The sequence below is a fragment of the Halichoerus grypus genome, chromosome 7, assembly GCF_964656455.1.
Source record: "Halichoerus grypus chromosome 7, mHalGry1.hap1.1, whole genome shotgun sequence".
NCBI classification, from domain to species: domain Eukaryota; kingdom Metazoa; phylum Chordata; class Mammalia; order Carnivora; family Phocidae; genus Halichoerus; species Halichoerus grypus.
Window position 1 is genome coordinate 72,036,308 of NC_135718.1, and position 27,997 is coordinate 72,064,304.

The 27,997-nt window shown below is 42.3% G+C and overlaps 1 protein-coding gene across 1 annotated transcript; it reads right to left on the reverse strand.

Moving 5' to 3' along the window:
• Positions 1–5,071: 5,071 nt before the first annotated feature.
• On the reverse strand, positions 5,072–27,960 carry RBM34 (RNA binding motif protein 34). Its single transcript, XM_036108675.2, has 11 exons — positions 27,805–27,960; positions 27,484–27,658; positions 27,140–27,276; positions 23,496–23,727; positions 22,727–22,786; positions 17,428–17,471; positions 12,291–12,374; positions 12,076–12,139; positions 10,658–10,697; positions 10,084–10,202; positions 5,072–5,415 (listed from the first exon to the last, which is right to left on the reverse strand). The coding sequence occupies exons 1-11, from the start codon at positions 27,861–27,863 to the stop codon at positions 5,137–5,139; spliced, it is 1,293 nt and encodes a 430-aa protein (XP_035964568.2). The 5' UTR covers positions 27,864–27,960; the 3' UTR covers positions 5,072–5,136.
• Positions 27,961–27,997: the final 37 nt, after the last annotated feature.

Sequence of the window (27,997 nt, forward strand, 5' to 3'; positions counted from 1 at the left end):
CATGATCCCAGAGTCCTGGGGTGGAGACCAGCATGGGGCTCCCTGCTCAGTGGGGAGTCTGCTTCTCCCTCTGCTGCTTCTCCCCCCTGCTCATGCTTGCGCTCGCTCGCTCTCGCTGAAATAAATAAAATCTTTAAAAAAATAAAAAGACAAAACCTTGGTCAGAAAGCAGACATAAAATAACTTTACAAATTGAGAGGGGTAAGAGAAGGCACATACAAGGATGTGTAATAAAAGTGGCTGCCTCTGTCCCCAGTCTTAGAGAGGGATAGGCGTGACAGCCATGGCTCTTACTCATGGTGAGTCCTGACAGATTATGCTAAGCAGTCCCCTGGTGATGGGGGCTGGCCAGGCCAGAAAGACCAACATTGTGGTTAGAGGGTTGGGACTTTGATCTAGGTGATATCCCTGGGGAGGAAGGGAATTAGAGGGGAGGAGAGCTGGAGATTCACGGCCTACATAATGAAACCCAAATAAAAATTCAGGATGCAGAAGCAGGTGAGCCTCCCAGGTTGGCAATACTCTGTGTAGTGTCTACACCAATGTGCCATGTGCTAGGACGGTGAGGTGTTCTGACTCCACTGGGAGGGGACAACAGAAGCTTCAAGTGTGGGACTCTCCCAGACCTCTCCCTATGTGTCTTTCCCTATGGCTGGTTTGGTTTTTATTTTTTGCTATAATAAAATTGTAATCCTAAGTGTAACATGTTCCTGGGGCACCTGACTGGCTCAGTCAGAGGAACATGCGACTTGATCTCCCAGTGGTGAGTTCCAACCCCATGTTGGGTATAGAGATTACTTAAATAAATAAAACTTAAAAAGATAAGTGTAGGGGCGTCTATGTGGCTCAGTCAGTTAAGTGTCTGCCTTCAGCTCAGGTCACCATCTCGGTCCTGGGATCAAGCCCTGTGTCAGGCTCCCTGCTCAGTGGGGGAGTTTGCTTCTCCCTCTCCCTCTGCCCTTCCCGCCCCCCCCCCCCCACACACCACTGCTTGTGCTCTCTCAAATAAATGAACGCACTTTTTTAAAAAAGTTGTAACATGCTCCTGAATTGTCTTTATAAATTATTGAACGTGAAGGAGTAGTGGGAACCCCCAAACTAATAGCCAGCTGGTTATGAGAGAGTGACCTGGAGCCCCCCCACCCCAAATTTTTATCTGGGGTCTGAAGGCAGTCTTGTAGGAAGCTGTGCTCTCTGTGCTCTTAACCTATGAAGTCTGGCCTAACTCTGGGTAGCTGGTGTCAGAAGTTATTATAAGGGTACTTGCAGAAACCTTTAGCTGGAGGCTCTAACCTAGTCCAGGAGTCCGGGAAAGCCCTTCTGCTTATGTGATGATGAACTTGAGACCCTTTGGAAGACGGGAATTGGACCAAAGGTATGTATGCTTTTGCCTGGACTGGGGTGGAGGAGGGAGAGGAGTGTGGAGATGCATTATGTACCAAAGCAAGTAATTGAGATTTACACAGAATAACACAGAAAACTTCTCCTTATGCACTGCAAACATTCTCATTCTTCTAGTTCCAAAACGTTGCCAGTGAACCTCAGCTGTTAGAAGTATATCCTGAGCCTCAGGTGTGTTGGAACAAAAGAGACTTGTCCAAGGCCACACAGATGACACGGGGCCTAGCACTCCACTCTCTTGAAAACTTGAACAGACTACATGGCCATTAGATTAAGACTCCTTGGGGCACCTGGGTGGCTCAGTTGGTTAAGCATCTGCCTTCGGCATGGGTCATGATCTCAGGATCCTGGGATCAAGCCTCGCATCAGGCTCCCTGTTCAGCAAGGAGCCTGCTTCTCCCTCTGCGCCTCCCCCTGCTCATTCTTTCTCTCCCTCTCTCTCTCTCACCCCCAAATAAATAAAATCTTAAGAAAAAAAAAATAGATTTCGACTCCTGAATGAACAAAGAACTATCCCTGCGTTGTGCACAGTAAACATGAGGTAAATGTTCAGGTCACTCCTATGATATACCAGACAACATGTTTATAGAAAGCACAGTTACAGCAACATTTGCGCCTTTTGATCCCTTGACCACTCTACATTTTAAAACACCTGGGATCGAGCCCCATGTCGGGCTCTCTGCTCACTGGGGAGCCTGCTTCTCCCTCTCCCACTCCCGCTGCTTGTGTTCCCTCTCTCGCTGTGTCTCTCTCTGTCAAATAAATCAATAAAATCTTTAAAAAAAAACAAAACAAAACAAAACAAAAACACCTGTTGTAAAACATAAGCATAGAATCCTGAAATAGGAACAGCCTGGAACCCCCACACTTGTTTGTGAGTCAAATCATGAGTGAGTTGTGGAATACCCTTAGTGGATCATAACCAGTGTTTTTAATAAAATAGAATTTAAAATATCAGAAAGCAGGGCATCTGGCTCTTGGTTTCAGCTCAGGTCACAATCTCAGGGTCCTGGGATCAAGCCCTGCAATCAGGCTCCCCACTCAACAGGGAGAGTGCTTAAGATTCTCTCTCTCTCCCTCTCCCTCTGTCCCTCCCCCTGCTCACGCACTCACCCGTACTCTCTCTCAAATAAATAAATAAATCTTTAAAAATAAACATATACCAGAAAGCAACATGTATAGTAAGGACCAATACATGTCAGTTAAACATATCCATGTTTGTACTGGTCGCAAAGTAAAGTTAAAGCTACTACAACAGATTGTAATAAAAAAAGTATGAGAACACTGCTCTAGTCCATGTCCCTTATTTCACCAATCAAGATATTTAGATAAAGAGGTTGAGAGGCTTGTCCAACGTCATGCACACACACAGCCAGAGCTGGGTCAAGAACAAGATGCCCCTACACTCCAATCCAGGGCTCTTTACACAAACACCTGGAGACCAAAAGGAGCACTCTATGTTAAAGACTAAAGTTATACAAATTTATATATACTGTAAATTATACACAATATAATGGACACTAATATACACACTATAGGATACCCACAAAAAAATTCTATACCATATATACTCTCCATCTACAGTGACAGTGTATACAGGCAAAAGCATCTTTATGTAAGTTTAACTGGGAATATATGCAAAAATGCTCAAGATTATCAAGGAGTAAGTATTTAATAAACTATACTTACGAAAAACTAGATTCTAAGCACCACAGAATATGCTAAACATGAAATATCCAGTCTCTGGATATAGGAGAATAGAGCTCTGATTTCTACAATTTACATTTTAAAGAACCATTAGGTTTTCCTGGTGCTATGCCCAAAAGAAATATTTTTTTAAATAATCAGTAATAGGGGCGCCTGGGTGGCTCAGTCGTTAAGCGTCTGCCTTCGGCTCAGGTCATGATCCCAGCGTCCTGGGATTGAGCCCCGCATCGGGCTGCCTGCTCCGCGGGAAGCCTGCTTCTCCCTCTCCCACTCCCCCTGCTTGTGTTCCCTCTCTCGCTGTCTCTCTCTGTCAAATAAATAAATAAAATCTTTAAAAAAAAAAAAATAAATAAAATAAAATAAAAAATAATAATAAAAAAAAATTAAAAAAAAAATAATAATCAGTAATAACTCACCCAGTCCCCTTATTCACCTCATACACATGGTATCCTAGATTCTGCCTGCCTCAGATCAGCACCCCTGGATTTCTCCCACCCCCTTCCTCCTGGGCACAGATGCAGCTTGCTTAAGATTTGTGAGATGGGCAACAGCCATAGCATGAACTTGAACCCCAGGGGAATGCAATGATATTCTCTCCCCTTATTGAACTTTATACTTTGTGACTTAATTACCATATTTTATCAGAAAATATCCTTTAAATGGGATTTTTTGAAGGACTGTTTCATTCTACTGCATGACACTAATTTAAGAATCACAAGTTTTCCTGGGAGAATATTTTTTCAAATTAAAAAACAGAAATAAAAGTAGAAATCTGCTTGAGACACAGTTTGCCAAGGACTTCAGTAACAAGTTTAATTACTGGTTAAGAAATCAAAGCAACATTTCATATAATATTCTTGGGCTAGTTTATTACTAGGTTGATGAAAGAAAATAAAAACCCAGAACTCCACTTTTCACAAGTTCAAGAGAAAGGGAAAAAAAATTAGTGGCCATTATATAACAGCGCTTAAAACCCTTTCTTCTTAGGGATTGGGATTCGTATTAGATTAGTATTTCGACTCTGTCTAGGTCCAGTCAGTATTAAGGTGTGTGTGTGTATATAGATTTTTAAGTTACTCACTTTAGTCTCATCCCAAGTAATTCTCGAAATAACCATGTGAAGTGTTAATTACATATTTCTAACTTACGCTAATATATAACCACTAACTTACACTAATACATAACCACTAAAATTCTAAGTGTTTACCCTAAGTCTAAAATCTTTAAAACTATATATATATCAGAAAGCAACATGTGTAGTAAGGACCAGTACTGTCACGTGCAACTTTCAGGTCAGTTAAATATATCTGTGTTTCGGGGCGCCTGGGTGGCTCAGTCGTTAAGCGTCTGCCTTCGGCTCAGGTCATGATCCCAGGGTCCTGGGATCGAGCCCCACATCGGGCTCCCTGCTCCGCGGGGAGTCTGCTTCTCCCTCTCCCACTCCCCCTGCTTGTGTTCCCTCTCTCGCTGTGTCTCTCTGTGTCAAATAAATAAATAAAATCTTAAAAAAAAAAAAAATATATATATATATATATATATATATATATATCTGTGTTTGTACTGGTCACAAAGTAAAGTTAAATCTACTACAACAGGGGCGCCTGGGTGGCTCAGTTGGTTGGGCAACTGCCTTCGGCTCAGGTCATGATCCTGGAGTCCAGTCAGGCTCCCTGCTCAGCGGGGAGTCTGCTTCTCCCTCTGACCCTCCCCACTCTCGTGCTCTATCTCATTCTCTCTCTCAAATAAATAAATAAAATCTTAAAAAAAAGAAAGCTACTACAACAGATCGTAATCAAAAGTATGAGAACACTGCTCTAGTCCATCAGCAGAAACGCATAATCATTGGTGACTAATCTGCCTACATCTTAAAACAAAGGCTTCAAAGGTGCTATTACAATGTGAATAAACTGAACAGGTTTCCACGTTTCACACGCACCATCCATAAAAAAACTCTGAAACTCAATTCGTGGGTTTACCATATTTTTATTACCAGTTTTTTATTACCATTACGAAATAATCTTTGGGTGGTTACTTCTGTTTTTTCTGTTTCTTAGCTTGTCCAATTTTCTTTTGTCCTTTCTTTTTCTTCTTAATGATAACAGCTTCTTCTCCAATAAACAAACTTTTAGAAGGTCCTACATTTTTTGAAGCAAAATTAAGTCCCTGCTTAGGTTTAACGACATTCTTCAAACTGGGATTTGAGCTTGGTTTTAATTTTTCTTTATTAACAGAACGCATGACTCTGAGTTTTCTTCCCATCAGTTCAGAATTATTTAATTTCAGAGCAAGATGAACAGCATCTTTATTCTGCAATAAAAATCAATATATTAATTTCCACCAGAAATTCCTCTGCAAAGAAACTAGTAAAATTGTGACCTAAATGGATTAGAGCAATTTTCAAGCTTGCCCATAGACAGAAACCCCTCCCATTTCCACCTCCACGAGATTCAATCCCACGGGTTTCAGCAACCGTGCTTGAAGTATTGTTTTCATCATGCTCCTCAAGAATTCCCACCCTCCCCACCCCCAGCACTCAGCTGCCTGTCACAACCCAACAGGCTTCATTTTTCTCACTGTAAAAGGCAAGTTTCGGCCAATGACATTAGTCACATGCAACCTTTTAAACCAATCAACCTTGCCTCTCCCAGGCTCTTTCTGCAGAAGCCCCACTGTGTTAGTTGAGAGAAGGGAACAGTCTCTGAGACGTTGAACTAGATGCCTTGCAGGCCTCCGTGAAGATCCCAAATTCTATTACTCTTTTATTGCAATATAAAACCACTAAATGCTAACAATCCTGAATATTCATGAGATATTTGTTTTTTTAAATTTTTTTATTGTTATGTTAATCCCCATACATTACATCATTAGTTTTAGATATAGTGTTCCATGATTCATTGTTTGTGCATAACACCCAGTGCTCCATGCAGAACGTGCCCTCCTCAATACCCATCACCAGGCTAACCCATCCTCCCAACCCCCTCCCCTCTAGAACCCTCAGTTTGTTTTTCAGAGTCCATTGTCTCTCATGGTTCTTCCCATGAGATATTTGTTAAGGGACTTCACAAACTTATCAAGTAACAGTAGACAGCAGAGAGACAGTAAGGTAACTCCAATGCAGTCATGATGGAAACAGAAAGCTGTGACCACCTTTTGCAAGAGCTATCTGGTAATAAAACACAGCAAGAGTACTAAACATGGTCATATTTCTTTGATGAGGGAACAGAAGGCAAGCTGAGGACAAAGCACAAGCTGATACTCTGCAACCCAACTCCCAGGTGGGATAAGTGTGACATTCATCAGGCATTCCTGGTTGCCCTTAAACTAAGGGAAGGCAATCCATGGAATGGGAGAAGATATTTGCAAATTACATTTCAGATAAAGGGCTGGTATCCAAGATCTACAAAGAACTTATCAAACTCAACACCCAAAAAACAAATAATCCAGTCACAAAATGGGCAGAAGACATGAACAGACACTTCTCCAAAGAAGACATACAAATGGCTAACAGACACATGAAAAGTTGCTCAACATCTCTTGGCATTAGGGACATACAACCAAAACCACAATGAGATACCACCTCACACCAGTCAATTTTAGCCATTAGTCAGAATGGCTAAAATTAACAAGACAGGAAACGACAGATGTTGGCAAGAATGTAGAGTAAGGGGAACCCTCTTACATTGTTGGGGGGAATGCAAGCTGGTGCAGCCGCTCTGGAAAACAGTATGGAGGTTCCTCAAGACGTTAAAAATAGAGCTACCCTACGATCCAGCAATTGCACTACTAGGTATTTACCCCAAAGATACAGATGTAGTGAAAAGATGGGGCACATGCACCCCAATGTTCATAGTAGCAATGTCCACAATAGCCAAACTGTGGAAGGAGCCAAGAGGCCCTTTAACAGATGAATGGATAAAGAAGACGTGGTTCATATATACAATGGAATATTACTCAGCCGTCAGAAAGGATGAATACCCACCATTTGCATCAACATGGATGGAACTGGAGGGGATTATGCTAAGTGAAATAAGTCAGGCTGAGGGCACCTGGGTGGCTCAGTTGGTTAAGCGGCTGCCTTCGGCTCGGGTCACGATCCTGGAGTCCCTGGATCGAGTCCTGCATCGGGCTCCCTGCTCGACAGGGAGTCTGCTTCTCCCTCTGACCCTCCCGACCCTCCCCCCTCTCATGTGCTCTCTCTGTCTCTCTCTGTCTCTGTCTCTCTCTCTCTCTCTCTCTCGCAAATAAATAAATCTTAAACAAACAAACAAACAAAAAAAGAAATAAGTCAGGCTGAGAAGGGTAATTATCATATGGTTTCACTCTAGCGCGGAGGACCACAGGGGAAGGGAGGGAAAACTGAACGGGAAGAAATCAAAGAGGGAGACAAACCATGAGAGACTCTGGACTCCAGGAAATAAAGTGAGGGTTACAGAGGGTAGGGGGTGGGGAAATGGGGTAACTGGGTGATGGGTATTAAGGAGGGCACATGTTGTGATGAGCACTGGGTGTTATATGCAACTAATGAATCATTGAACACTACATCAAAAACTAATGATGTACTACTATAATGCTGGCTAACTGAACATAATAAAAAAAATTAAAATTTTAAAAAATTTAAAAAAAAACTAAGGGAAGGGAAAAACAAATGGTTAACTGACTGAGATCACAGTCCTGCAGGACATGAGTGTCCATCAGTTTACAAATGTCTCAGTTATTTACAAGATAAAAAGCATTCTTATCAATAGCCTAATTTCCAGAGACCCATGGGCTCAATTTCCCAGAGCCCTAACATCACCCTCCCCTCCACAGTGATGGGAAACAGGCAGAAAGGAATGTAAATAAAATTAAATTTCTTTATAACCTGCAGCCTATTGACAAATACTTGAGATAGGCAAAGTAAAACATTCCTCCAGAATGGACTCCAGGGAACTCTCAACTATCTTTATGTTAATGCCTCACTGGAGGGAAAAACAAACTCCCTTAGCTTAACAACAGCCAGGCCTCCAGGATCCTGGGAGTCTTCTTTAGTGTCCTTTTGGACACCTCCCTTTGTCCTTACCTCCCTTAACTCTCAAGGATATAATCAGCCACCCCTCACACTTACAATGCAGCCCTTTCAGCCTTCCTGTCCCATGCTTTCATACAATCACCTTTCTGCACCAAAGACATCTCAAGAATTCTTTCTTGGTCATCGGCTCCTGACCCCAACACCAACACTCCAAACACTACGTCATTTGGCCGCCAACGTGGGGCTGAATTTTTTCATCTGGACTCCCGAGCTTCAGAGCAAACTTGGTAATTTCTCTTCTCTTCCTTTACTCTCGTTTCAGGGGTTTTAAAGGAGTATGGTCTTACTGGAACACTCTCATGCTGTTTGCTCAGGCTGCAATCCTCTAGTCCGTGGCTACTCTACCGGGAGGAGAAAGCCCTGCCTTTTGGCTAGAAGTTAGTACCCTGGCTGGAATGGTAAGAAGACCCAGAAACCTGATGCCTTCTCTTTATTCCTGTCCTCATAAAAGTCCTCTGTTTTGGGCACGGGACAGCCACCTAAGTGACTAGCACAGCTGCCAATCTTAAGACTCCCAGTGTGAGGTTTCCTCCTCATTGGTCTAATGTGAACCCCTCCACATCTCTGGTCTAGCTACTTCAGGCCAGGAGACCTCCACTGGGAGCCGGCCGAAACCAGTACCCGACTGAATTAAAACCCAACTGGGGACGGGTTTCCTAGAGAAGTTGGCTGTAAAGACTATATGTGTTGGAATGTCACTTAGATCATGATGGATTTCAATCTTTACTGTTTTCTGTCAATGTCCTCTACTAACTACTTAAATCACAAAATTGGGTAATTTCCCCTTGTAAAATTGGTTTTCTAGTGTTTTCCATGGGTTAAAAATGGCGGGTTCCTCATGGCCTTCACAGCGAGGCAAACTCAGTCCATACACGAGGCACCCATCTATAGCCTAGGATGCAGTGGGGAAGCAGGGGGACGCCAGTATCTCCTACAGGGCCTTTTACAGCCGGCCTGCCTTCATGACAAGGCAGGATGGTGATCAACAGCGATTTTCATTTGAGGGATGCCTCTGGTCGCTTTGACACCCAGAACCTCTGACATATCCTGGTGGGCTACCACCTGAGAGTCAGCCGAGGTGGGGGGCTGGGTTTGCAGGGTGTTTGTGCTTTGTCCTCAGCTTGCCTTCTGCTCCCTCATTATCTCAACCTAGTCAGTAATAGCCTGTTGGGAATCTATCCTAAAGAAGTAATCAAAAACTGCAGGCAACTATTTGAAGAAAAAAAAAAAAAACTACTTCAATTTCATTATTCAGGAAAAAAGAACACTGCAAATTTCCAACATTTGGGAAACATTAGGGAAAAGACAGGATAAATTATTCTACATCGTTTGATGGAACATACTTACACGACAGAAAACAACACAAAGCAGGTTGCAAAGTATGTTTATATGTTCACAGACAGAAGTTCAACTATATAAAAGACACAGAAAAAACTGAAAGGAAATGTTTTAATGGGTGCTTGTAGAGGGAAGAAAAACTTAAGTGCCATCAGGTAGTATGTATATTCGAATAGTATGTATGTTCTAAAGCAATAGGCATGAAACATTGGGTAATAGTGAGCCAAATATAACCAATTTTGTACAAACACTAAAATTTTCCTTCTGCTTGCATGAACAGTCAATTCTTTTCTCCATTTCATGTAAGGTGGAAATTCAGAGATTTAATACCTTAAATGTCCAATGTCTAACACATTATTTAATGACATTAATATGGAGAAAAAGGGAACTAGCATGGCTTTTGGTGAGGTGCAATTACAGGAATAATACTCTATTATGGCAGGGTAGTTTAGGTTTCTGAAGATGGAATTTGAAGGTGACGGTGACAATTTTGTCTGAGTGATGAAAGAGCAGTGACAGCCTGTCCAGCACATTTCAGAGGACAGTGACAATGCACTAGTCTCCCATACCTCAAAGAGCACATAGCCGAACCCTCTGCCAATTCCAGTAGCTCGGTCTCTCACAATCCTTACTGCTACAATACTCCCACAATCCAAAAAGTGCTCCTCAACCACAGATTCTTCAACTTCTAAAAACAAATTCAACCAAGGTGCAAGTAAGGACAAGATCGCCTTAGAAAAAGCTGGAGATGTTAAATAATATAGCAAGTTAATATAATATAGTTAATAGAGCAAGCCCCATGAAAATTAGTCAAGTTAACATTCTATGCTTTTTCATGTTAGTCTTAAAGCAAAACATTAAGTTACTACTCAGTTGTTATTTTCCTGTTATTTATTTTTTTTTAAGATTTTATTTTTATTTATTTGACAGAGAGAGCAAGAGAGCACAAGCTGGGGGAACAGTAGGAGGGTGAGGGAGAAGCAGGCTCCCCGCCAAGCAGGGAGCTCGACGCGGGGCACGATCCCAGGACCCTGGGATCATGACCTGAGCCGAAGGCAGACGCTTGACGACTGAGCCACCCAGGCGCCCCTTTCCTGTTATTTTAATGATAAATGGGTACTTTATTCGTTTAAACAAACTTACTGTACGGGAGATTCCCCACAAACACTGATCTCTTGTCCCTCTGAAACATAAAGAGGGTTAATAAAAATCACTGGAGCAGAAAATGGAAGTCATCCTAAAATCCACTCTTTCCGTTACCCCACATATCTGACGGGTCTCCATCTCCTGATCTGACTACACACCAGTCCCCTGTTTGATTGTTTCTTCCGTCTTCCTCCCTGAAAGTGAGTGAGCACCAGAGGAAGTAGTTTTTTGTTCATAGCTAGCTCTTAACACATGGCCGTGCTCAAGAAGGGCATGCTAGATGGGCAAACTCTTTCTGTACCGGGCCAGACAGCAAGTATGTTAGGCTTTGCCGGCCATGTTCTAACTAGCCCCCCTCTGCCCGTCATGGCACATTAACACCTAACCTAATGGGTATGGCTGTGTGCTAATAAGACTTTAAATAACACAGGCAGCAGATAGATCTGGCCCTCAGGATGGGTCAATGATAAAAGCCAGAGAGGTTTACCAGGCCTTGGTCATTTCTCAACTAGGTCACTCTGACACCCAACTCTGATTCTGTGGTGAACTCGTAATTACAACGCAGCCTTCATCCACTGTGAGAGACCTTTGTAAACTGCAAATCTGCATTTAAACCTGTGGGATTGCTCCTGGACAAAATCCAGCCTCCTCAACATGGCAGACCACAGTCTTCATGATTTGGCCTCTCCTATTTCTCCAACAGTAACTCTTAACTGTCGCTCTTCCTCACACTCCACCTGCTCATAATTGTATCAAGCTCTTGCTGTTCCCTAAGCAAATTAAGTTTTGGCCCCCACCACATACACTGTTTAAAATTTCTTCGGCCTAGGTAACACTGACTCATCTTTCAAGTCTGACAGAGCACCTATTCTCCTGGAAGCCCTCCCAAGAAGTCCCTTCTTGCTGGCACATCCCCAAGTCAAGTGTCCCATTCCTAAGCTGACAAAGCATCCTGTGTATTTGTCATAAAATAGTGTCACAACCAGGCTATCTGTCTGTGTTCACCTTTATACCGTGAACCTCTAGAGAACTGAGACTATATATATCTCAGCATTGCATGCCTGACACAGGGTAGGGACTCAAAAACTGTTTAAAGAGCAATTGAACTTTCTCGATCTCAGTATATGAAATAAGGTATTGGCCCTGATGATCTCCAACATCCTTTGCAGGCTACCTCTCTCTGATTACTTGATCTAGGGGCTGGGGTGGGAGAACCATGTTCCCAGAAGCTGTTGACTAAGGTCCTTGTACCACTCTGGGCACCAACACTGACCACACAGGGCAAAAGTGTCTCCTCCTCTGCTTCCCTCACATTCACTGCTGATTCCACTCCTCTCCTAGCAAAAGCTCAGAAGAAAATGTTTCTCTCTCTGAGACTTTAGTTAAGTTCTTTAAACAACTCAAGTACTACTTACAGATGAAGTCTCAGATGCAAGATCAACTCTAATACGAAATCCATCTGCAATTTGGGCACCATTTCTGTATTATAAATACGAAGGGGGAAGATGAAAAATGAGCACCAAATATTAACTGTAAATATTCAGTCTAAAGTCAAACCAAAGAATAAAGCATGTACTCATATATACTTAAATACAATCATTCTGTCCAAATCTCAAATAAGTAAAATTACCTTTTCAATGCTTTTGTAGCAGCGCTCTCGTCCTTAAACACAACATAAGCATTAATATTTTTCTGATCAGGATGAATTTTACGTCTATACAACAACAACAAAAAAAGACAATATAAAATCTGTTAATCTCAAAGTCACTGAAACAATACAGCTTGTTCCCTACTCACTCTCAATCAACACATACGACAAGAATTCCTGGGGGAAGCTTCATCTCTTTTTAATAAACCTTTAGTAACAACTCAAAAAATAACACACAACTTTTTACATGTCGCCTGTGCCGTATTAGTCATCGATCACTATGAAAGAGCAAGCAGGACCTCCGTGCAATGCTACAAGGCTAGAAACGAGAATCTTAGCTGGAGCTCTGTACCTAAACACACATATAAGTAGATGTGACAGGCAACTTGATTTGTCCTTTTTACTGTAAAATAAAAGCTACCCAAACCTGTACAGCTTAGAGAAATATTAAAGACCAATACCCTTGCGGCCATTGCCCACCCCAAAGCCTGTCTGTGCCTCCCCTCCTCCAAAGGTAATCACCACCCCCACTTTTACAGAAACCATTTCCTTGCGTGTCTGCACGGTTTTATCATTCAAATGTGTATTCCTTTTTACTTTATTTTTATTTATTTGAGAGAGAGAGAGAGGAGCAGGAGGAGGGGCAGAGGGAGAGGGAGAGAAGCAGACTCCCTACGGAGTGGGGAGCCCGACATGGGGCTCGATCCCAGGGCCCAGAGATCATGACCTGAGCCAAAACCAGAGTCAGACACTCAACCGACTGAGCCACCTAGGCACCCCTGCAGGATTCTCCTTTTCTCTCTCTACCTTACTGTTCAACCTATCAAATATTCCAAAGCCTGGACTTCGTGGAGTGCAAGCCCACAGTATAGTTCAACGTGTACCTCTGTCCTCCCTATTTTCTTGGCAAATTGGCAGCCAGACCCTAAGGTGTGATAGGACTCAGACTGGACCCCTTTGTCAGGACTGGAGGCAGTGCTGTATTTTCAATAGGAAGCATGCTATGACTGGTTTTCACTCTTTTTTAATGACTGCAGCTATTGCTGCTCAATGCCTACACCCACTAATTCACTAGGTTTGCAAAAATGGTCATGTAATTTAGATGTGAACAATCAGCAAAAAGGGCCTAGTAATGACCATAGATTCTTCTCTGAAGACATGAACCTATTGTCTTTGAAGTAGCAAAAATGCTAATAAACAAATGAGTACCATCAAAAAAGATACTAGGAAACGTCAGGGCATTTCTCATGGCGTTCTATAATTATATGCTACACTATCTGATAGTTTTATATTGATAAAACCAAGTATGGTTTATTGAATGCCTAATATAATACTGGCACCATGTTAGACATTTTATGTATTTTATTTAATCTCACATCTCTGACATGGGTGTTACTTTCCTGATTTTATGGATAAGGAAGCTGAGACTCAGAGAAGTGCCATGATCACAAGGCAAGGAGTGGCCAGCCTAGGACTTAAAACAAGCCTAGTTGACTCGAGAGAGGCCCTCCTCGGGTCCTGCAACACAGAGCTGCTGAAAACATCCTCATCAGCACGTCCTAGGGCAATCCTAGTGTTGTAATGTTTGCATCCTCCCCAAACTCATATGTTGAAATCCATTTAATGCCCAAAGTTACGGTAATAGAAGGTGAGGCCTTTGGGCGTAGCTGAGGTCATGAGGGTGGAGTCCTCATGAACAGGAACAGGGCTCTTAAAAAGACCCCACAGAGCTCCTAGCCCCTTTTTTATCTTACTGTTTAACCTATAAAATGTGAGGGCACAGTGAGAAGGCCCTGGCTATGAGTCAGGAAGCTGACCCTCACCAGAATGCAACCATGCTGGCATCCCATTCTCTGACTTCCCAGCCTCTGAAACTGAGAAATTTCTATTGTTTGTAAAAGCCATCCAGTCTGCGGCATTTTGTCATAGCAACCCACATGGGCTATGACAAACCCCAAGACAAACTAAATGGAAAGTGACTTTAAAAACTCTTAATTGGTGGCACCTGGGTGGCTCAGTTGGTTAAGCGGCTGCCTTTGGCTCAGGTCATGATCCCGGGGTCCTGGGATCGAGCCCCGTGTCGGGCTCCCTGCTCAGCGGGGAGCCTGCTTCTCCCTCTCCCTCCCTCTCTGCCTACCTGTGCGTGCTCTGTCTCTCTCTCTCTGTCAAATAAATAAATAAAATCTTAAAAAAAAAAAAAAAAAGACTCTTAATTGTACTCTGTTACTTGACGATCAAAGACCCTTGCTTGGCACAGGGAATGAAGAGGTCAAGAATGCAGTGCTGCTCCTTTCTTGTGGCAAGAACATGTTTTGTATCAAGCTTGATGGATGATTTAAAAACACTAATGACATCTAGAGTTCTACCTAGAAGGTAGAAAGCCAGGAATAGCATCATTCCCACCCTAAACAGTAAGAAGCCGGACAGCCTACAACACTAACTTTTGCTGAAGCCACCAGAGCTGAAGACGAAGGGAAACCAAGCAGCCTGAAAGCTAAGCAAAGACAGGCCCATTGGAGGAGACAGCAGGCAGCTCTGGCTCACAGGACGGGTGCCAGACAAGCCAGCTGGACCGATTTCAGCTAGGACTTAAAAAATTGCTAAAGCCTAGTGTGGGCTAGGCCTGAAATGCAATCTCTAGAGGCCGCCAACACTGGGGTGCACACCCACTAGGAGGCTCTGCTCCACTGACCTCTGCCGGTGTCCCCGGGAATGACTGAGGTCTGGCATGAGCCCAAAAGCATCCATGGGGGTGTGGGCTGGAGAAGAGAAGGGCCAAGGCCAGTGTGGGAAGGGCACAAAGCCCCACCTGGATTCTTCTCCCTACAGAGAGGGCTAAGCAACTCCTGCATGATGAGTCCATTTACACAAAATTCTAGAAAATGCACACCAACAGAGACAGGGAGCAGGTCAGTGGTTGCTTGGGGACAGGTGGGGGTGATGATACCCAGAGTGATGAAGTATTCAGTATCTTTAAGATTTTATTTATTTATTTGAGAGAGAGAGAGAGCACGAGTAGAGGGGAGGGGCAAAGGAAGAAGCAGACTCCCCACTAAGCAAGGAGCCTGATGCAGGGCTCAATCCCAGGACCCTGGGATCATGACCCAAGCCAAAAGCAGCCACTCAACTGACTGAGCCACCCAGGTCCCCAGTATTCAGTATGTTCATGAGCATGTACATATGCTAAAATCATAAAATTTTACATTTCAAATATATGCAGTTTATTGAACGTAAGTTATACCTTAATAAAGTAGAAACAAGGCTAAAAGAATTGACTATATGAAAAAGCAAAGTAAGTTTTACATGGCAAAATCCTCCAAGCAAAAAAGCAACTGAAAATAAGGAAAAATATTTGCTAACTCAAATCACTAAAGCTAATTTCCTTAACATCCCACAGATCAATGAGAAACAATTCAACAACAAAAAACTGGGCAAATGATAGTAATAATTCAGATAAAAGGAAGCACAAAAGACTCCTGAATATATGAAAAGATGCTCACTCATGAGAGAAATGGAAATTACAAATATCATTTTTCACCTATCATTGAAAAGCTCAAAAACATACATTTGTAAAGGTGTAGGAATACACATAGGCTACCATCTCTGGGATAGCAGTCAAAATTACAAATGCAAATACCCTTTTAACCAAACAATTCCACTACTAGAAGTTTATCCTACAGGCAATTCTCACATGTACAAAATTACACACGAACAAGGTTATTCACTCAAGCATTATTTGTAATGGCCACAAGACTGGAAAAACAGCTCAATATCCATGAGTAGAGAGTTTGTTGACACAAGTTATCGTATACCTTACAGAATACTGAGATGCTCTGAAAAAGAATAGGGAAGCAATTTTTACACTGATAAACAGATCTCCAGTTTATAGTAAGTGGAGAAAAGGAAATGTGGAGTACACATGTTGAATACCACCGCATCAAAAGTTATGTGTGGGGGGAACGTATATATTTGTGTATCAACTTGTAAATGCATAAAATGTCTCTAGGAGGTTATACAAAAAAGTAAAAATAGCAGCTGCCTGGGGCAGGAAATTGGCTGACTAGGGAAAAAGGTCTAGGAGAGAAACTTTCCATTCCATACACTTTTTTTTTTTAAGTAGCCTCCATGCCCAGTGTAGAGCCCAACACAGGGCTCAAACTCACAACCCTGAGATCAAGACCTGAGCTAGGATCAAGAGTTGGACACTTAACTGACTGAGCCACCCAGGCGCCCCCAAAGTATATTATTATATTTTATCTAATATAACTATATCTATATAGAGATGTAATCTCTATACCTATTAATATAACTGTATCTAATATATACACCTGCTTGTAAAATCTATTATTTCATGTCCTAGTTAGAAAAAAAAAACAACATTAGAGATTAATAGGAAACCCTGCATAGAACTGAAAATAAATGAGAAATAAAGGTTGTACACTTTAAACTTACATGTTATATGTCAATTATATTTCAATTTTTAAGATTAATGAGAAATAAAGAAGAGTAAAGAAACATGAATGTCTCATCCTTGGCACCAGTTGGATAGGAGGGTAGGGGAAAATCCCGAGAATATGAACCACAAAGCCACACTACCAGCATGGTCCCCAAACCTTCAGAGAGCTTGAAGTGGTCTTGGGCTGGTAGCACCCCCCAGGTGACTGAAGCAAACTTGAATCCTCTCTGGAAAAACCTGACCAGCCAATAGCAACTATGGGGGGCATCCTGATCTTCAGGTGCATCCTGACATCAAAATGTTAAGATATGGGAAAATGTGTGCCTTAGAATTGATAAAATATGGTATTTAAGATTTACACTAGAATATCTAAGCACAAAACTTTCTTATTCTCTTCCAAACACTATGCTCGATTAAACATCCTTGAAATTTCTCATGGCACATTTTCTACTAAGTTATTTTATGATACTTTCTGTGACTCTACTATTTTTGTTAAGGCTTAAAGACAAACATCTGACAAGTTTACATGCTATTACAAACATAAGAAAATGGTCACATATGATGTCTTACCCAAATATAAAAATCCATGAAAACATGATCTCAACTTTTAACCAAAATGAAATAGAGTTTTAAACTACTCCATTTCTATAATTATAAACTTACTTTATTGCTGCCAACTTTTTGGACAAAGTTCCCTCTGCTGGAATCTTTTAAGAGAAAAAAAAAGGGGTATTAAAGAAAATTCATTATTTGAAATATTACTTCAAATTAATTGTATTTTAATTAATTGAATTCTAAATATCTTATTCTGATGTGATATGATTAAAAACATTCAAGGGAAATGAATGAAATGAAAATGAAACTGAGTCCTGTCCTAACGTTGTATGAATGGGATCTGGTGGCGTAGGACAAAATTTTCCAATGCTATAGGACCATATTCAGATTTCACAGGCATTAACTCTCCATCTAGATGGAAGTAAACATTATGTGCCCTCAAACTGTGTCAGATGACTCAAGGGAGTCTCTGGTCATGAGGGGACACTGATGTTGAAAACACATATGAAGGGGCGCCTGGGTGGCTCAGTTGGTTAAGCGACTGCCTTCGGCTCGGGTCATGATCCTGGAGTCCCGGGATCGAGTCCCACATCGGGCTCCCTGCTCAGCGGGGAGTCTGCTTCTCCCTCTGACCCTCCTCCCTCTCGTGCTCTCTGTCTCTCATTCTCTCTCTTGCAAATAAAATCTTAAAAAAAAAAAAAAAGAAAACACATATGAAAAATATAAGGAAAACTTTTATAAAATAAGCTTGGAAAAAGGCAACATTTCTAAACTAATATTTTATTGTAAATTCTATAGGATTTTAAATATGTTGAATTAAATTGGTAAAAAATGTAAAGACATATTACCCATGTGACATCCATGTCTAAGAGTTGATATATGCCAGCTGGCAAAAACAACAACAACAACATGGTATCTTTAATCAGGCAAATAAGGGAACCCCCTTTACATTCAAGCTCACTTTATTTTCAGTCATATACAGTATTCCTTTAGTACTACTTAAGAGTGAAGGGGGTAGGGAGGGACAATTTTATGGAGGAGATGGAGACTCAAGTCAGCAACTGTGACTGTCAGCGATGTGCCAATCTACTCAGATTGAGAATCTACTGAGAAGACAAAGGTGAAAAGATACAGACCCTGCAAGTTCACCGACCAGGACCACTATGAATGTCAATTTAATTCAGGGCAGTAACTATAAATCTCCTCTGGAAATCTTTCTTAGTTATCCGATATGTAGCAAAATTAGGAAATTCTCAGTTTGTCCTGTTCAGACTGCTAACATACAGTCAACATGGACAGTTTAACAGTACAAGACATGAGAAATGGCCCAATGAATAATCAACCGGTGAATGACAGTCATCAAAACACATTTACTGGGTGCCTTCTAGAGGCCTGCAAACATCTAGATCCTGTTATTGAAGATACAAATGAGTAAGTATAACATAAGGCAATAAGGTACAAGAATAATTTAGAGGGAAAAAGTACCACTTGATGGTATAAAGTATCAGGAAAAACTTGAATAAGTGACTTTTTATTAAATTTTTTATTATTTTTTTAAAAGATTTATTTATTTGAGGTAGCGCACACGTACATGCACGCAGAAGCGGGGGCAGGGGGAGCAGAGGGAGAGGGAGAGAGAATCCCAAGTGGACTCCATGCTGAGCCCAACACAGGGCTCAGTCCCACAACCCTGAGATCATGACCTGAGCCGAAATCAAGAATCGGATGCTTAACCGACTGAGCCACCCAGGCACCCCTTGACATTTTTTTTTTTTAAGATTTTATTTATTTATTTGACAGAGAGAGAGACAGCGAGAGAGGGAACACAAGCAGAGGGAGTGGGAGAGGGAGAAGCAGGCTTCCCGCCGAGCAGGGAGCCCGGTGTGGGTTTCGATCCCAGGACCCTGGGATCATGACCTGAGCCGAAGGCAGTCGCTTAACCAACTGAGCCACCCAGGCGCCCTTGCCCCTTGACATTTTAATTGCCTGCAGAAACACAGATAGTACCTTACTAGGCAAAATGAGACTTCAAGGAGAATTCCCAACAAACAAATGAACTGAGCAAAGGGACAGGAGTGAGAAAGCCCAAGTGCATGATCAGCAATGAGGGAAGCTCTGGGGCTGCAGCAGAGTGACATGTGGAAGCACACAGGGCCTCGGGACCAGGCTGTGACGAGTGTCAGGCTCAGAACCAGGACAGATTTCACTCACAGCAAGAAAAAGGTAAGGGTTTTAGGCAATTCCATATATGTTTGATGTGCACAACGTGCAGGTACTGGTGACCCAGGGATGAGCAAGACAAACAGGGTATTTGCAATCACGGCTTTCAGTCAGGTGGGGCGCACAAACAATGTAGCAATTACGGAACAGAATCATAAGGACTATGATGAAGTACAGGGTGCTGGAGAGTGCACAGCAGGGTCAACACACAGACCAGTAATCCAGGGACAGGGAAGAATCTGGCCAGGCTCCCCAAAGGTAATACCAGGCCGGTGTGTGTGTGTGTGTGTGTGTGTGTGTGTGTACACACACAGACCAGTAATCAGGGACAGGGAAGAATCTGGCCAGGCTCCCCAAAGGTAATACCAGGCCGGTGTGTGTGTGTGTGTGTGTGTGTGTGTGTACACACACAGACCAGTAATCCAGGGACAGGGAAGAATCTGGCCAGGCCGGTGTGTGTGTGTGTGTGTGTGTGTGTACACACAGACCAGTAATCCAGGGACAGGGAAGAATCTGGCCGGGTGTGTGTGTGTGTGTGTGTGTGTGTACAGACCAGTAATCCAGGGACAGGGAAGAATCTGGCCAGGCTCCCCAAAGGTAATACCAGGCCGGTGTGTGTGTGTGTGTGTGTGTGTACACACAGACCAGTAATCCAGGGACAGGGAAGAATCTGGCCGATGTGTGTGTGTGTGTGTGTGTGTGTGTGTGTGTGTGTGTGTGTACACACACAGGCCAGTAATCCAGGGACAGGGAAGAATCTGGCCGGGGTGTGTGTGTGTGTGTGTGTGTGTGTACACACAGACCAGTAATCCAGGGACAAGGAAGAATCTGGCCGGGGTGTGTGTGTGTGTGTGTGTGTGTGTGTGTACAGACCAATAATCCAGGGACAGGGAAGAATCTGGCCAGGCTCCCCAAAGGTAATACCAGGCCAAGGGGTGTGTGTGTGTGTGTGTGTGTGTGCGCGCACACACGTGTGGTGTGGTGTCTATATGTGTAATGATCATGAGTTCCATTAAGAAGAATTTTTAGGAAAATTAAGTTGAGAGTGGGTGTGCTGAACAGAGGTAGACTGAATGTAGGAACCGTAACAAACTTCTGCAACTATTCCGGCAAGAGATAATGAGAACTTTGGTGGAACAATGCAGAAAGAAAGGAAGGACTCCTCTTGGGAAAAAACCACAGCTAAAATATAGGAAGGGATGCAAGCAATAGGCTGGCTGGGCCAAAGAAGGGTCCAAGGCACTGAAGAGGCTTGCAGCCTGGGTGGCACTAACTCATATAGAACATCAGCACACAGCATGGGATGGGGGCCGGGAGAAATGGAGGTGAGCAGAGACATGCTGAAACTGGGGTGCTGAAGATAGCCAAGTGGATGTATCAGGGAACGTTCTGATATGGGGAAATGGGACTCTGAAGGACAGACAAAATATATATGAAAAAAGTGAGTGAGAAACAAATACCATGACAAAAATTATGGCGACCATGCCAAAACCTTGGGAAATGTCTACTTTTAAGATTTTACAGAACGAGAGCTCACACACAGGGGCCAAGTGTACAGGGGTGGGGGGGCCAGAGGGAGAAGGACAGGGAGTCTTAAGCAGACTCTGTGCTGAGTGAGGAGCCCGACTCAGGGCTCGATCTCATGACCCTGAGATCACGACCTGAGGTGAAACCAAGAGAGTCCTACAATTAACCGATCGCACCACCCAGGCGCCCTGGGAAATGTCTACTTTTAGAGAAGTGAGCAGTTTTGCCCTCTGGGAACATTTGGCAATGAATGGAGAAACTTCCAGTGGTTACAGCTGGGGTGGGGAGGGTGCTACCGGCATCTAGTGGGTAGAGGCCAGAGATGCTGCTAAACATCCTTTAATGCACAGAGCAGCCTCCAACAACAAAGAATTACCTGGCACAAAACATCCACAGTATCAAGGCTGAGAAACCCCATTTTAGAGAATCACATGAGAAAGAACAGTTAGAAACAAGGAATAAACATTTCTTATGTTTTAATATGCATTAATTACGTTTAAAAAATATGAATGAGAAAAAAAAGAATGATGCTATTTCATACTTCAAGGAGCATGGCTATAACTGGTCTACAGAGTGCTCAGTGGGTGAAATCAGATACCATCTATTTCTATAAAGGTTTAGCATTAAATTGATTTATTTTTTATTTTATTTATTTATTTTTAAGATTTTATTTATTTGAGAGAGCGTGTGCGCAAACACAAGTAGGGGAAGCAGGCAGAGGGAAAGGGAGAAGCAGACTCCCCAGTGAGCAGGGAGCCCAATACGGGGCTCCATCCCAGGTCCCCGAGATTATGACCTGAGCCAAAGACAGATGCTTAACCAACTGAGCCACTCAGGCGCCCCTTGATTTTTTTTTTTTTTTAAACTTCATCTGCTGGGGCGCCTGAGTGGCTCAGTCAGTTAAGCGTCTGACTCTTGATTAGGACTCAGGTCATGACCTCAGGGTCATGAGATCAAGCCCTGCATCTGGCCCCACGCTCAATAGGAAGTCCTGCTTGGGATTCTCTCTCCCCCTGCCTCTATCCCTCCCCACTCATGTGTGCACAAGCCCTCTCTCTTATAAATAAAATCTTTTAAGCAATTAAAATAAATAAAAACTTTGACTGCCTATGCTCAGAGTGTAAGTACTATTTGCAGTAGTCACACGAACTTCCTGTATCGAATGCCTAGGATTCTAGAAATGCTATTCAACATGTATTAATGTTTGTTTGTTTGTTTTAAAGACTTTATTTATTTGTCAAAGAGAGAGAACACAAGCAGGGGGAGCAGAAGGGAGAGGGAGAAGCAGGCTCCCTGCTGAGCAAGGAGCCCGATGTGGGACTTGATCCAAAGACCCTGGGATCATGACCTGAGCCAAAGGCAGATGCTTAACCGACTGAGCTACCCAGGCATCCCAACATGTATTACTGTTCTGCAAACAAAAGTCACACATCCACCCTCCAACAACGATATCATTTCACTATGTGAACTCATTAAATTATGAACAGAGTCCAAGTGTCAGCACTATATACTAAGAGCACCTCTTCTCTTGGGCTAGATTTGAACCTGTTGATTCAAAAGGTTGTGCTTCTCCATCTCACTAATACCAACATGTTAATAAGTCTGACTTAAATGCAGTACGTTTTAAGATTTGCAATTTCAAGGTGGGGAGAACACATACCAGAGAACGAAATCGTACAGATTCTATTTGTCCATACTCTCTGAAAAATGACTTCAGCTTCTAAAACAAAAAAGTGTATATATACTTTAGTTTACTTTCAGAACATCAAATAAGTGTTATAAAAAGGAATTAAGTACAACTGTCTGATAATCTTTTACTGCCAGGTTTTATTTTAAGAATATTTCAGGAATAGTTGACTATTCAGTTGGAAGACAAAAAAAATTCTACTGAAATTTATACATATTTATGTTCATATAAACACAACTCAAGTTCTTGTTACTACCCATAACGTACACAACATTTTTCTCTTTCAATCTTTTATAATCTTTACTACATATAAATTACAAAAGTAAAGGGCAGATTTCGGGTTTAGGGAACCCCACACAATGGAAGAAAGTTAGGATGTATTCTTTCATTTACACAACATTCACTGAACCTCTTACTACGCGCTAGGCACTATTTTCAGGTTTACATTCTAGTTACGTGTTAACAGAAGAGACAGCTGGAAGGAAGAAAAAACCGGGACAGAAGGCCACCACAATACTTCAAATAAGATTTGCAAAAGCCTGAATTAGGGCAGTGACTATGGGAATGGAAAGAGGAGGGTGTATACTGGAATCAATCTATAGAATGATCAACGTAGTCATTTATAATGAAATTCTATGTTAATAACTTATTAATTATGCACTTATTCAATAAAGGAAGAGTAAACAAAGTTATGAATTATTAACATCTCTGAATCTTTACAACATGCAGGTTACACACTTACCTTCTTGTTACATGTGACAGGCAAATTCCCAACAAACACAGTTCTCTCGTTCTTTAATCTCTCCTCTTCTTGGTTGATTTCAATTTTCTTTCTTTGATTTACAACTGTGTGATCTACATCATCAGGTACTTTTTTATCTGCTACTTTAATACCAGATTGAGAATTACTCCTTTTTTGTCCCTGTTTTTGATGAATTTCTTCTTCTAAATCAGCACTTGCTAGAGCGTTTTCCCTTTACAAGGCCCAAAAAAAAAGAGCAAAAAGAAAAGAAGAAGTAAGAGTCATGGAAGTCAGGTGTAGTATTTGGCAAAGCACAAGGATCAAAAATATTTCCCACCTGGGGCGCCTGGGTGGCTCAGTTAAGCATCGGACCCTTGATTTCTACTCAGGTCATGATCTCAGGGTCTTAGAGTTGTGAGGCTCTGTGCTGAGCATGGAGCCTGCCTAAGATTCTCCCTCTCCCTCTGCGCACACCCCCTCCCCAAGCACACATGATCTCTTAAAAAAAAAATTCCCACCTACTTCTGACTTTCCCAAATATAAATGTATGAGTCACAAATATATCTAAATTTATAAAACAGTATTATCAAAAAGTGACTGGTATCTTTAGAAAACCCAAGATTAGAAAAAATCAAGCTCAATTTTTTGAAAATATGTTAAAACCACCAGGTAACAGCAGAGCAACCAAAGTTCATTTCAACAAAAGTTGGTACATTTAAAGCTCTTGGAGATTTAGTTTACACTCTATGAATGCCTAGTTTCATTCTCGGCTCTAGAACTCTAGGGGAACTGCAGCACTCCCAGGGGTTCTATAAAGGTTAATATGGGCTGCAAAATACTTCATAAAAGTAATCTGGCCAATAGGGAAAACCAGATTTCCTATTTATAATAGTTCTATAATAGCTAAAGGACTGCTTGTCAAAAGTACATTCTGAAATGGTGCACACGGATAAGTGAGATCTGAGCATTGCTCCTAACAGAGAACTGGACCAGGATCTTTTTTTTTTTTTTTAATTTATTTGTTTTTAGTAATCTCTACACCCAGCATGGGGCTCAAAATCACGACCCCAAGATCAAGAGTCACATGCACTTCCAAACAAGCCAGCCAGGTGCCCCTGGACCGGGATGTTAAGGAGGGGAGAGAATGGATAGTACCAGTCATGGGTAGTAAATGATACATTCACTCAGTAAATATTTACTGGGTTTCTACTCAGTTCCAGCCTCTGGGGATAGAAAGATGAAGAGACTATTAAAGGCCTTTCAATAGTCCAGCCTCTGAAGAGATAGGCAAAGTTCACAATAAAATGGGAACATGGTGTAGAAAAATAAAAGAAACACGAAAGGCTTCTCAGAGGAGGAAAGGCAGTGTCTGGCATATAGTGCTCAGTAAATTTTACCATTATTACTCTTCCACTAGACCCTAAGTTCCACTAAGGAGAGGGTTCGTGTCGAGTTTTTTTGTCCACTATGGCATATAAAGTGCTGAGTAGGAGTGAAGGGAACCAAGACAGTATGGTGAGGAAGGAACCAGGTCAAGGACCGTGGCTGTTAATGCAAATGAGCTTACATTGGAACCCACGGAGAATAACGAGCCACTGAAGACTTTAGAGACTGACTAAAACAGATCATTTGGGCAGCAGAGCAGAAGATAATTAGGAAGGGGGCAAAGCTGGATAAGAGAGATCAATAAGGAGAGAGTTATAACTGCATGTATGTGAGAGGACAACAGACCAACTACAGAAAGGGAGGTGTGGAAAGGGAGAGAAAGATTAGAGAGATAATTAAAAGACAGCATCATCAGGACTTGGCAGCTAATTAGATGTGCAGGGAAGAGAGAGTGTAAGGTGACTCCCAAGTCACTGGCTTAGGCAACTGGAAAGCTCGTGGTACCACTCGTGCAGAGGAACAGGTTTGATGAAGATACACAGCTCAGTCTGAGGCATTCTGAACTTGAGGTGCAGCTGACTCTTGAACATGGGTTTGAACTCCACTTACAAGTGCAATTTTTTTTCCGATAAATACGGTACAGTACTATAAATGTATTTTCTCTTCCTTATGATGTTCTCAATAACATTTTTTCTCTAGTTTACTTTATTGTAAGAATATATACTATATATAACATATAAAATATGTGTTTATCGACTGTTCATGGTACTGGTAAGGCTTCCGGTCAACAGCAGGATATCAGTAGTTAAGTTTTGGGGAAGTCAAAGTTATATGTGGATTTTTGACTGTGTGGAGGTCGCTGCCCCTAACCATTCCATTGTTCAAAGGTCAACTGTATATAGAAGATACAGGTGCAAATGCCAGCAGGCAAACAGACTCACAGGTCAGGGGATCAGGAGAGAAATCGGAATGATGCAGCCATGGGAATAAATGTGATTGCTCAGAATGAATGGCAGAAAAAAGGCCAGAGAAGGTGACCAAACAGAATGCTGAGGAAAATCAACATTTACAGAGCAGTCAGAAGAAAAGGTACCCACAATAACAGAGAAGGAACAAAGAGACTCAGAAGAGATTGCTATAAAAAAATCTAACAGCTGCAGAAAGAAAAGCAGCCATGTGAAATGCAAGAGAGGACTCACTAGACAAAGGCTTACTGTCTACTAAATATGGCAACTAGGTCAGGATGGCTCCACTGAGCACTGTTTCAGAAGTTTGGTCAGATCATAGAAAAACAAACACAACAAGCAAACAATCAGACTACAAGTTCATGGAAGATAAAGCAGATCCAGAAAAGGAAGAGAACATAAGTATCACATTTTTCTGAAAGCTTGACTATGAAGGGAAGGACCAAGGGAATGGTAGATAGCAAACAGGGAAGCATGACTATAGACAGGGTTTGGTTTTGTTGGATTTCTCTTTTTAAGATGAGAATCTTGAGCATATTTGTACGGTAGACACAGAAAAGACACAGGAAAGAAAAGAAAATGCATATACCTGATGGCACAATCCCGAAGGAGGCAGAAGAGGTCTGTGGTATACACAGAACAGGTGACTGAATTAATCTTGGACAAAGAGGAAGACATCTTTCTCTAAGAGAAAGGTAAAGAAATTAAGGATGTGCATTAAATACACTAAGTAGGAGGTTGGAAAAGGGAAAAGTGGTGGTTAGTAACTGTTAGCAATTAATAGCTCTCTAAGTAATATCACCTGGGGAGAGAGAAACGCGAAATAAAGGGCTTGAAGAGAGTGGCTTCGCAAACTGAGGAAAGTTACCTGGGAACCTATGATGTTACTTCTAGTTGGATCTTGATCAGATAAACTATAAAGAAAGCTTTTTTATAAGCTAATGGCAGAAATCTGATCTCTGACTTAGGAAGTTTAAGAAAACAAAATTCTTCTTCGTGCTGCAATATTTACAGATAGATTACAGATCTTAGATTTGCTTCCACTTAGTGAGGGAGCTATGAATGGGGTAAAGATGAAACAAGACTGGCCAAGTATGAATAACTGTTGATGCTGGGTATATGAGGTTCTCCTCATCCTTTTCAAATTTTGAATATATATGAAATTTTCCATAATAAAAATTTTTTGGTAAAAATTAGAACTACGAAATGAGAAAAAAAAAGAATATTGCAGGTCCAAAAATCTTAATTTCTTTACCATCTAATTTAACATCAACTTAAGAGAATTCTGCCAACCTGTTTGCCAACTTTTTGTCTGCATCAGAAAGTTTCTTCTTCGCTTTCGCTTTTTTTGAAGGTTCTTGCAAGAGTGGTCTCTGAATTGGGGATGTACTTTCTTCCTCCTCATCCCGTTTCCTTTTTTTGGTGGTCTCCTTTTAAAAATTGGAAGTTATGTTTGAGAACTCATCTTTTTCAATAATTTAGCAGTCTTTCTAAATTTGCAAATTTTCTCTCCCACTGGATGTCCAGTAATGAACGGTTACTTAAAATTAATCCTATCTGCCCCACTCTAGAAACCAAGCCCTGCGAGGTAAAAAGCCGTTCTAACGGGCCATTCGGAATAGAAGCCGGTGACTTACTTTCGGCACACGCAGATACACGGGTTGAGGCTGAGGCTCTAAAGAGCTGAAGAGGGACGCCAGCCGAGCTGTGCTGTCTCTGCAGGGCCGCTTGCCCTGGAACAAGCTGCTGGCGACTTGTCCAACCACATAGTCTCCTGTCAGATTCCCGCGAACGCCGCCGTCTGGGTCGTCTCTAGACACCGACGCCACAAACTCAGCCACGCCACGCCACGCCACGCCACGCCACGCCCCACCCCACCCCACCCCACCCCACCGTTTCGCCGCCCGAGCTCCCGAACGCCCACCTTCGCCCGGGTAGACGTGCCACGCGCCACTCACCTTTCCTCCGCACCTCCCTTTTTCTTCCGTTTGTTCTTCCCTTCCAACGGCATTCTCATTCCCAGCCTTCCTGGACAGCGGCCGGCACGCGCGCTCGCACTTCCGGCTCCCGGCTACCTCCGCCCTCGGGCCACGCCCCTTCCGCTCTGGGCTGCGTGGGAGCCGGAGACATCCGGCGAGTTGGGGAAGGGCT